The 12,124-nt window shown below is 36.4% G+C and overlaps 1 protein-coding gene across 1 annotated transcript; it reads left to right on the forward strand.

Moving 5' to 3' along the window:
• Positions 1 to 1,415: 1,415 nt before the first annotated feature.
• LOC125809891 (uncharacterized) lies at positions 1,416 to 5,500 on the forward strand. Its single transcript, XM_049489442.1, is given in 4 exon segments — positions 1,416 to 1,819; positions 2,013 to 3,718; positions 3,721 to 5,112; positions 5,115 to 5,500. Coding segments are annotated over 4 exon segments (3,888 nt in total).
• Positions 5,501 to 12,124: the final 6,624 nt, after the last annotated feature.

The following is a 12,124-nucleotide window of genomic DNA, read 5'->3' on the forward strand; positions in this document are numbered from 1 at the left end:
CTATATGAACGGTTGAGAACTGCAGGAGTACTCCAACCAATCCAAGGACGAATTCCCAATCCCCTTCCTGGATGGTATGACGAGACCAAGCACTGTGCATATCACTCTGGAGCTGCTGGACATGATACTGAAAGTTGCCTTACTCTAAAGACAAGATTGAGGCATTGATCAAAGAAGGAATCATTCAACTCAAAGGTGTTGCCCCCAATGTAAACAACAACCCGCTGCCAAATCATGGCAATGTTCACATGATCACCGTTGATGAAGATTGCAATTGGAAGGAACCATAGTACCAGTCAAGATAGAGAAGAATGTTGAGACATCGGCCTTTATTGCTCCAATAATCACAGTCCAAGTACGAGCGCCAATTGAAGTGGAAGTTTTTCTTCCCAAGCCTAAGATCTATGGCCCTTGTCGCTCAATCATCCCCTTTTGACCACTAATGCAGTTCCTTGGAATTACTCGATTGATGCAAGGGACAAAGGAAAAGGAAAGATAGTTGTAGAAGCTGCTGCTGCAGGAATGACAAGATCCGGACGTTGTTATGCCCCTGAAGAAGTTGTACGAGGAGGACCAAACAAGGAAAATAACCAAAAAAGGGTTGTGACAGAGGCTGAAGTGGAAGATTTCTGGAGGAAGATGCCAACTAAGGAATATTCAGTTGTTGAACAGCTAAAGAAAACTCCTGCTCAAATTTCCTTAATGGCCTTATTGATGAATTCTGCAACTCATAGGAATGCTTTGGTAAAGGTTTTTAAATGAAGCTTATGTTCCAGCTGAGACCACTAGTGAGAGCTTTTCTGCCATGGTAGGACAAGTTTTGGAAGCTAACAAAGTCACCTTTCATGAAGATGAGTTGTTGCCTGAAGGTTTGGGACATAACAAAGCGTTGAACATTACTGTCAGATGTAGGGATAAGTTTATTTCCAGAGTTCTGATTGATAATGGTTCAGCTGTTAACATATGCCCTTTCACTACTCTTCGAGCTTTGGGAATTGACATTGGAAAGATTCGTGAAAGTCATGTAAGGGTTAGAGGATTTGGATGGGACACAAAGGGGAGTCATTGGGGAAATTGATCTGCCATTGCAAATTGGACCTGTGGAGTTCATTGTAGAATTCCAAGTGTTGGATATATCTGCTAGTTATAATTTGTTACTTGGAAGGCCATGGGATTCATATGGCTGGTGCGGTCCCTTCCACTTTGCACCAGACTTTGAAATTTGTGTGGAACCATCAGGAAATTGTTGTTCATGGGAGAAGGTAACAACTCAATATATCCTGAAAATTCAGTCCCTGTTATTGAAAGTATGGAAGAGTTGGATGGGTCTGTATTCCATATTAAGGAAATTGTGTGTGCTACTCAAGTTGGAAAGGCAAATTTGCCACGTGTGCTTATGATGGTGGCCTTGGGAAATGTTGAAGAATGGTTTTATCCCGGGTCAAGGTCTTGGAGCGAAATTGGATGGAATAGTGGAACCAATTCAATTGCCTGGTCAGAAATACACCTTTGGTCTTGGATACGAGCCTACTCCTGAAGAAATCTCGTCGGCCAATCTCAAAAGGAAAAGTGACAATCCCTTACCACAACCTATCCCGCCCTTGAATCAGTCATTTTCCAAGGCGTTTGCTGCAGAAGGATTAGAAGAAGCTGTTGAAGATAACCTCACAGAAGGACTCAAAAACTTGTTCATTGAAGAAACGGAATGCAATATGATTTTGGAGGACTGCACTGAGGCCCCGACCATATGGGATGCCATGCCTGGAGATGCTTTGAACAATTGGACTTGTAACCCGTCCCCGTTCCTCCGGGAATCTTGGTAGATGATTGTATTAGAATTAACAAAACAACATGATTCAAATTGAGGCCTGAATCGTGTTTTTGAATTTGATGTGTTTTGCCTCCGTCTTTTGAAAGCTTAAATGCCAAATCTATGTTACCTTTTTATGCTTTAAATTTTAAAATTTGTCCTTGATTATTTATTTTATTTTTATCTTTTTTCTCTCTTTCAGCAAGCAAACTAATAAATCTGTCAATGCCGAGAATGTGACATGTAATGAAACGAGCGAACAAACCCCGAACAGTGAACAAACTTTTGCAGAATATGAAGAAGATGTGCAGTCTGGAGAGTTGACCAAGGAGTTTGAACATTTTGAGAATAAAGAAAAGCCAAACTTGGATGAAACAGAGACGATAAATTTGGGAGATTCAGCAGAGTTGGTGAGAGATACAAGAATTAGTGTCCATTTGACTTCGTCCCAAAGAAAAGAACTTATTGATCTTTTGAGACAATACATGGACGTGTTCGCATGGTCTTACGATGATATGCCAGGTCTAAGCACGGATATTGTTTCACACAGATTGCCAATTGATCCCTCTTGCCCCCCAGTAAAGCAAAAGCCGAGAAAGATCAAGCCTGATTTGAGTTTAAAGGTTAAGGAAGAAGTCTCCAAGCAATTTGATGCCAATGTCATTCGGGTCACCAAGTATCCCACGTGGTTGGCCAACATAGTACCAGTGCCAAAGAAAGATGGAAAAATCAGAGTATGCGTAGATTATCGAGATCTCAACAAGGCTAGCCCGAAGGATGATTTTCCTCTCCCAAACATTCATATACTTATTGATAATTGTGCAAAGCATGAGTTGCAGTCATTTGTTGATTGCTTTGCAGGATATCATCAGATTCTAATGGATGAAGAAGATGCGGAGAAAAGTGCATTCATCACGCCTTGGGGAGTGTATTGTTATCGGGTAATGCCTTTTGGACTCAAGAATGCAGGGGCAACATATATGAGAGCTATGACTACCATATTTCATGATATGATCCATAAGGAGATTGAAGTTTATGTGGATGATGTCATCATCAAGTCACGGAAGAGCTCAGATCATATAAGAGATTTGAAGAAGTTCTTTGACAGATTAAGGCGGTACAATCTGAAGTTAAATCCTGCAAAATGTGCATTTGGTGTCCCTGCCGGGAAGCTGTTGGGTTTCATCGTGAGTAGGAAAGGGATAGAGTTGGATCCTTCAAAGATAAAGGCTATTCAAGACTTGCCTCCTCCAAAGAGTCGAAAGGATGTAATGAGTTTTCTTGGCCGCCTCAATTACATTAGTCGATTCATTGCACAATCTACTGTAATTTGCGAGCCAATCTTCAAGTTGCTGAGGAAAGATGCTGCAACAAAATGGACGGAAGATTGTCAGAAAGCTTTTGACAGAATCAAAGAGTATTTATCTAGTCCACCAGTCTTGGTGCCCCCAGAATCTGGAAGACCGTTGTTGTTGTATTTGTCAGTGTCTGACAATGCATTCGGATGTGTGCTGGGACAACATGACGAAACTGGAAAGAAGGAGCAAGCTATATATTACTTGAGCAAAAAGTTCACTCCTTATGAAGCTCAGTATACTTTATTGGAGCGCACTTGTTGTGCTTTGACTTGGGTTGCACAAAAGCTGAGACATTATTTATGTGCATATACCACTTTTCTCATCTCAAGGATGGATCCACTCAAGTATATATTTCAGAAGCCTATGCCCACTGGAAGGTTGGCGAAGTGGCAAATTTTGCTATGTGAATTCGACATTGTTTATGTCACTCAAAAGGCCATCAAGGGACAAGCGCTAGCTGATCATCTCGCTGAAAATCCCGTGGATGAAGAGTACATGCCTCTTAAAACTTATTTCCCTGATGAAGAGTACATGCCTCTTAAACTTATTTCCCTGATGAAGAGGTTTTATTTATTGGAGAGGATATTTCCGAAGAATATCCCGGTTGGAGAATGTTTTTTGATGGTGCTGCGAATTCCAAAGGAGTCGGTGCTGGAGCAGTGTTGATTTCAGAATCAGGTCAACATTATCCTATCTCAACAAAGTTCAGATTCCTATGCACAAATAATATGGCGGAGTACGAGGCTTGTATTCTTGGGCTTAGAATGGTTGTTGACATGAATATACAAGAATTGTTGGTTATAGGTGATTCTGACTTATTGATTCATCAGGTTCAAGGGGGATGGAGCACCAAGAATGTGAAGATACTCCCATATTTGTTGTGTGTGAAAGAATTGTGCAAGAAATTCATCAAGGTAGAATTCAAGCATATTCCACGAGCTCAGAACGAGTTTGCAGATGCGTTGGCAACCCTGGCTTCTATGATTCAACATCCAGACAAGAACTACATAGATCCAATCAAGGTCAATGTGCAAGATCAGCCAGCCTATTGTTTCCATGTAGATGAAGAACCGGATGGAGAACCTTGGTATTATGACATTAAGAGGTATCTTAGAAAAGGAGACTATCCAGAAGGAGTAAACAATGTTCAAAAGAAAACACTTCGGAGACTCGCAAATCACTTTTTCCTAAGTGGGGAAATCCTTTATAGGAGGACTCCAGATTTGGGATTGTTAAGATGTGTTAACTCTCACGAGGCAAGCAAGTTGATTGAAGAAATACATGGGGGTACATGTGGGCCACACATGAATGGTTTCACTTTGGCAAAGAAGATTCTACGAGCTGGATATTTTTGGATGACCATGGAAACAGATTGCATCCGTTTTGTGAGAAAGTGTCATCAATGTCAGATTCATGGTGATTTGATTCGGGTTCCACCGAATGAGCTAAATGTGACGAGTTCTCCTTGGCCATTTGCAGCTTGGGGCATGGATGTCATTGGCCCTATTGAGCCAGCCGCCTCAAATGGACACAGGTTCATTCTGGTAGCTATTGATTACTTCACAAAGTGGGTAGAAGCATCTTCATACAAGTCTGTGACAAAGAAGGTGGTGACAGATTTTGTTCGCAATAACATCATTTGTAGATTTGGGATCCCCGAGTCAATTATTACAGATAATGGAGCTAATCTCAATAGTGGCTTGATGCATGAGATATGCGAGAAGTTCAAAATTATTCACCGCAATTCCACTCCTTATCGACCTCAGATGAATGGATCAGTTGAGGCCGCCAACAAAAATATTAAGAGGATATTGCGGAAAATGATTGATAACTACAAGCATTGGCATGAGAGTTTGTCCTTTGCCCTTCTTGGCTACCGCACCACAATCAGGACTTCGACTGGGGCAACACCTTGTCTTTTGGTTTATGGAACAGAAGCAGTGTTACAATGGAAGTCGAGATACCATCTCTGAGGATCATCCAAGAAGCTGAGTTAAGTGATGCCGAGTGGACGCAAAATCGGTATGAACAATTGATGCTCATTGATGAAAAAAGAATGAATGCGGTTTGTCACGGGCAACTTTATCAACACAGGATGGCCAAAGCTTTCAACAAGAAAGTAAGATTGAGACAGTTTGAACCGGGACAATTGGTGTTGAAGCGAATATTTCCACACCAAGATGAAGCTAAGGGAAAGTTTGCACCTAATTGGCAAGGACCTTACATGGTTCACCGAGTACTGACTGGAGGAGCTTTGATTCTAGCAGAAATTGATGGCAAGATATGGCCAAAAGCTATCAATGCAGATGCGGTTAAGAGATACTACATCTAGAGGTTTCTATTTCATTTTCTTGTAATCTTTTTGTCATGTATTGGAAACTACGTCTTGACCTGATTCCCATGGCGGGATACGTAGGAAATCCACATCGGATTTGGTCCTTTAGTAGGTTTTGCAAATTTCCTTTCTATGTAATATGAACTACGCTTGGCCTGATACCCTTGGTGGGATACGTAGGCGGCCTATATCGGCTTCGGTCACTTTATTAGATTTTTTTTATTTGTATGTAGCGAACTACGTATGGCCTGATTCCGTTCGGATACGTAGGCAACCCGAGAAGGGTTCGGCCCTTTATTTCAATTTTGATTGTGTCCTTAGGTTATGTTTGGCTTGGTGCCATAATAGAATAGTGTGCAGCCTATAGAAGGTTTGGAATCATCGTGACCAAAGGACAATGCATCTCTTTCGCAAAAACTAGGACAATTTTTAAGGGTATTGTTGCAAAAAGATATCAAGATATTTGAAGAGTATATGGTCAATCGAATCATCCAACAGAAGAAAGACTTCAGATAAAGGACGTTCGCTTTGTTTCATGATATGTCACAATTTGAAGTTCGACAAAATTCTTTATTGATATATATACATATATAATTTTATCTTATTTTCAAATATGATTTTCAATCAAATGTTTTCGTTTTATTTATTTTCTTGTTATCCATTTAACCAAGATTTAGAATTGACGGAGGTTATGAGTCCAACCAAAGCTGGAAGAAAGAAGTATGAAGAGCCAGACCTTCAAAGTCAATGCGAATCAACCTCCCCCAAAACTTATAATTTTTCTTTGAGTGCAGGTTTATCAGAATTACCAAAAGCTGAGAAGTCAATAACATTCATAGCATCGAAAGGACTATATGTCGAGTGGTTTGAGTTACTTATAAATTTATAATTCGAAAACTTATAAGTAAAGCTTTATAAGTTTTCAAATGTGTTGATAACAAATATTATTTAATAAAACAATGCACATGATTTTTGCTCTGCATAAATGCCTTTAAATGCACTGCACAAATGCTTTCAGATATTTCCAAGCACACTGCACATTTGCTTCGAGATATTTTTCAAACGCACCGCACAAATGCTTTCAGATTTTTCGCATACATGCTTTCAAATACTTTAAACGCACTGCACAAATGCTTTTATATATTTTCAAATACACCGCACAAATGCCTCGCACAAATGCATATTTTCAAATACACTGCACAAATGCCTTCAATTATTTTTCAAACGCACTGCATAAATGCTTCTAAATATCTTCAAATGCTTTATATTTCGCACAAATGAATATCTTCAAATGCACAAATATTTTCAATTATTTAAAAAGGAATTCTACATGGCTTTATCGCTTTCTAATGCATTGCACAAATGCTTTCAGTTGATTGCACAGACGCTTTCAAATATACTGCACAAATGCTTTACCAGTCTGATTTGCTTTCAGAGACCTCCTTTTCATAAATCACCTGGCTTAAAAGGTCTCATTTTTATATCATTTGGCTAAAAGCCTCATATCCATAATTTATTTGGTTAAGGCCTCATTTTCATTAATCATCGCTGAAAAGCATCATTTCTCATGAATCATCGGCCTTAAACCCCTTTTTCATAAATTTTGCAAGATTTTATCTCATTAAGTCATTTCGGCTTGCAATGCCGCATTTTCATAAATTCACACCCAGGAGGTGTTATTTCCATATGTTTATCGCACCATGCTTCATGTTTAATATTATTAACTGTTTTGTCAAGTTTGAATTCTGCAGGAGTTTTAGCACAACGTGGAACTTTATCTAAGCAGTGAACTGGGGCAATTTGTTGAGAAAGTTTAGCTTTCCAACAAAGGTCAAAGGTCTACCTCGAACTCTACTCGATTCCAATCTTAAATACTCTCCTAGATCACAATACCAATAACATCATGATTCAATACTGGAGCAACTTTTGTAAGCTTGCGGCCACCCTGTTCCCAAAATCCTCTACCTCATAAGTTATTCAATGCCCATATTGTCTCATATTCTTCCAAGGTCGTATTTGTTGGTCGGGACAAAATTGGCTTTTACGTCAACTTCTTTGCCCAAAAACTCTTACATAGTCTCTGGTCAAAGAGGGACAAGCTGTTGACACCCAATTTTGACCCTCCATTCTTCTAATTTATTGTTTTCAAGCTTCTAATTTAATAAGTATAAAATAATCCTTTTTCACAACTATTTTTACTACTACGACTATATATCGTCTAAAATTATTAGTTTTATTATCAAAATTAATTACTTTTACACCTTTTTCTTAAATAATCAATTTGTCGTCATCTTATTTCTAGTTTCCTATTTATTTAATTAATTATAAGTCAATATTTTATAAATATATTTTATATTAGTGATATTTTTATTATGTAAATTTTTAGTTGTTATCATATCATAATATATATTATATTAGATATTAAGTTAGAAGCCCAAAATAATTTAAAAGAAAAAGGCCTTTAAATTCAGCCCATAGACCCAACAATATCAGACCAAACTGGTCTGCCCACAAAATTAAATACATCTTAGCCCAAACTCGTCCCAATTTTCGGCCCAAAACTAATTCAAGCCCTAAGCCATACCTTTTTAACTAGCAGGAGCTGTTCCTTTGTCTTCTATCGATAGTTTCCTCTTTTAGTTAAACTCCAGTGATCTTCAAAATGGCAGATACCATCCACTCCAATTCTATGCAAGCCTAGACAACTCCACTTGCTCTCTCTCTTATTCTCATCTCTCTTCTTTAATTTGGTCAAAGGAAAATGCCAAAAACTTCTGCGATTTCTGATGGAGTAAGCTCAGGGATTTGAGTTTGAATTCAAACGGCTCCTTCACTCTTTTGAATCCCGCCAAAACGCTAAGCCAGAAAACCTAGTCTTTACCTATAAATACATCCTCACATCTTTAGCCAGGGGGAGAGATTTTCAGCCTCCATAGAAGCCTTGGCATTCATTTTTAAGAAGTTTTTCCATCGCACGATAGCCCCCTTAACCACTGTGTATTTTGCTCCAAAATATCATTTTGGTTCTATTTTTCTCGATTGAGAACTCTAGTTTCGAGCTGGTCGTTGTTCGAAGGTAGGCCTTAGACCAAAGCATCTCCGTTCACTGCCCGATAACAGGTAATACTCGCCCTTTTCTTTTCCTCTATTTTTGTCTCTGTAATAAAATGTTGTGTGTGCTTTAATAAACTGATACATCGAGAGTGATTTGTTAGCTGTAATGAAGTGTAAAAAATGAGTCTGTGTCCTGTTTGAGATCTGTACAGAGCTGAGTTTGTATTGCCTTGAAGTTTCGAACGTCGAACTTAAAGAATTATCTTGTTTTACGACTAGACTAGATAGCCGCATGAATCCGTTTTTGCTCCAAGTTGTCTTGCATTTGATAAGAAGTTTCTGCCCATGTATTATTAGGAAGAAAGCGATATAATTTTGTCTTGTTTGAGTGAGCTGTTAATCATGTATTTTCTTAACAAAATGCGAGTAAGTAGCTCGGCCATATATCCCACACCTAAAAACTATAAAATTTCAGATTCCTTTGGTATTCTGTCATATCCATATTGTATAGTGATGTTCGTTTGATTCTCTTTAATTTGCAACTTATACTTTTTTTTTTTGGTTTAACAGAAGCATGTGAGAACCAATTTTAATTTTTCTTAGTTAGGTAGTATTGTGTAGAATAACTATTTAAACCATTTGTATCTCTCTTTCACGTTCCCAATATATACATTTAGTTATCTTAAGTAGGTGTATAAGTTATCATTTTAAATAACATCATATAGTATATATTGTCAAGACTCGTACATTATATTTCGTTGTTCATAATAATTCATAGAAATGACACTTCTCTTATAGCTCAAATCTGATGTGTTTAAATTTAGCTTATACTCGAAAGAATACATTTGTTTTGATTTTGTCATTGTTAGTCGGTTTAAAGGTCGTTATTCAATAAATGAGTATTTTATTTGATGCTTGCATATCTTGTGTTTGTAATAATATATACATTGTATAATTTTGCTTAGCTCTATATTTGATTTTCACTATTATTTAAAGTTGAATCGTCTCACTAATCTCTTCTTTACTTTCTTTTTATTTACATGTACATTCGGGGGGTGCGTATGGAGTTGCAATATGACTCCACCTCTATCCAAATTAGAGAAGCAACCTACCTTGCATTTAGCTCGTGTCTAGAATGATTCACTCATTCCAAAAGAAAATCCCGCACTTCCTCCTTATCTCAAAGCTTTATATTTTTTATGCATACATATATGTTGTTATCTTTGACTAACATTTTATACTTTCTTTTGGTACCTATATTTATGTTTTGTTTCAATTTATATTTGAACTTATGCAAACTAATCAAATAAGAACTTAAGCAAACCTAATAGCTCACCTTCCCCTCCTCTAGATATTGGGTTTAATATATTAATTTGGCTTAGAACATTGACCTTTAATTTAGGTTCTTTTGTTGTTTAATTCGTTTGTTAGTTTGAGAAATCTTTGTTTTGCAAAGAAGTTAGACCCTTTTTTATAATGAATATGTATCAACTTTTAAGCTATACTTTTTGATAAACTAAGGTTTTAAATACAACTTTTCTAACACTTTCCACAAACCTTTGTTAAAATTAAGAACAAAAGTGTAAGTATTTGAACTCTAAAGTGATTTATTTTGAGAATTTAAAAAGGGCCGATTTGTATGTCTTTGTTTATATTTAAAAAATGTAAACTTTATAAAATGTCGATATGTCTAAAGCTTAAAACACAACTCTTTTTTTGAATTTTGAGTAGGCGAATTTGAAGATAAAAAGGCTTTCAATTGAATAAAAACTCTTTTATTTTATTTTATCAAGACAAAATATATTTTCATTATCTTTAGCTTTAAGATTTCCTTGTTAATTCAATTTCATAAAAAGATTTTCTTTTAAAACAAAAAGCATTTGACTTGGTTAGCTATTTTGAAGAAAACAAATTATGCATATTTCATTCAAACTCCTTTTTTCTCGCAAAAAAATTAAGTTTAAACTAATGGTTGTTTCATTTCATTTTTAGATCTTTCTATATGAAGTTAGTATATTTTAAGGTTTTTATACTTTAACTTTTTTTAGGTTACTTTTCCATGATTTAATTAATACTAGTTTTTTTCTTAGCTTTTAATGGTTATTTTATTTTCTCTCTAATTAACCTAAGTTTTGCCGGTAACCGTCTTTAACGGATCTTAAAGGATGCCTTACCCCTTCTCTTTAGGATAATTAGAACCCTTACCCAGAATCTTAAGTTAGTAGACCTTTTAATTGAAGTCATTTTAGTATTACTTAGTTAATAATTTAGGTATCCTAATTTACCTTAAAAATAATTAGGTGGCGACTTCTTAAGTTAATTAATTTGGAAATCACCAATATGTTGTACACGTTTTGACCTCGAGTTAAAATAGGGTATAACAAACTCTGGGACTCTTTTGGTTTGATTTGGAACATTTGTTTGAAGTCGAGGCATTTTTCTAGATTTTTCACAGTTCCTTCTTTTTGTTCTTTCTAATGATGTGTCATAGCTACTTCTTTGTTGAGAACCACTTGAGGATTTGTGACAAATATATTCTCTCTCTTCTTGAAGTTTCTCATCTTTGCTACGACATTTTTGAAAGAAGAAAAAAAATCAAAGGAGAGTTGGACCATGGATATATATAATTATCATCTCAACTCATCATTTTTAAGGTGTGACATGAAATGCATGACACAAAGTCATTTCTAATAAACAAACTTTTTTGTTGGTAATGGATGAAAGATTAAAAACTTTTGAATTAAAGATTGACAATAATATTATTTCATTGAATAGTTATTACAATAAAATAAAAATTAGCAAGAAATAACTTCTATATCTAAGCATGCAATAGAAGTTTTGATTAAAAAAATTAGGGAAAATGCATAAGTACCCCCCCAGCCTATGCCCGAAATCCCAGAGACACACCTAACCTTTACTAAGGTCCTATTACCCCCCCCCCCCCCCGAACTTATTTTATATGTAATATTCTACCCCTTTTTGGCCTACGTGGCACTATCTTGTGGGCCCAACGCATGTTGACAAATTTTTCAAGGATAGTGCCACGTAGGCCGAAAAGGGGTAGAATATTATAGATAAATTAAGTTCGGGGGGGGGGGTAATAGGACCTTAGTAAAGGTTAGGTGTGTCTCTGGGATTTCAGGTATAGGCTGGGGGGTACTTATGCATTTTCCCAAAAAATTAGAATAAAGACGAGAATAATTTCCAAACATTTATTGGTGGAAGTGATGTCAAATCATTATTTTATCTGATAAATGATTTTGATAAAAATTAAAATTAAAATCATATATAATTTACAACTTAAATTTTTGTAAGGATAATGTACCTGAAGACGACTTGAAATTTGCTTAATGGTAAGACCTGGCATATTCATCACTTCACGGATGGCTGACGGAAAATATCCTACATGTTTTATTAGAATGTAAAATTAATTTAATCAATATTTCAGTATTCCTTTATCAAGCTGAGATATATATAAATACAAGGGAAAAGGGTCAAAAATGCCCTCCGTTTATAGTTTGGCTCAAAAATGCCCTTACCGTTAATACTTTGGTTCAAAAATGCCCT

Source organism: Solanum verrucosum, unplaced genomic scaffold, assembly GCF_900185275.1.
Source record: "Solanum verrucosum unplaced genomic scaffold, falcon-dt-bn FXZP01000488.1, whole genome shotgun sequence".
Lineage (NCBI taxonomy): Eukaryota > Viridiplantae > Streptophyta > Magnoliopsida > Solanales > Solanaceae > Solanum > Solanum verrucosum.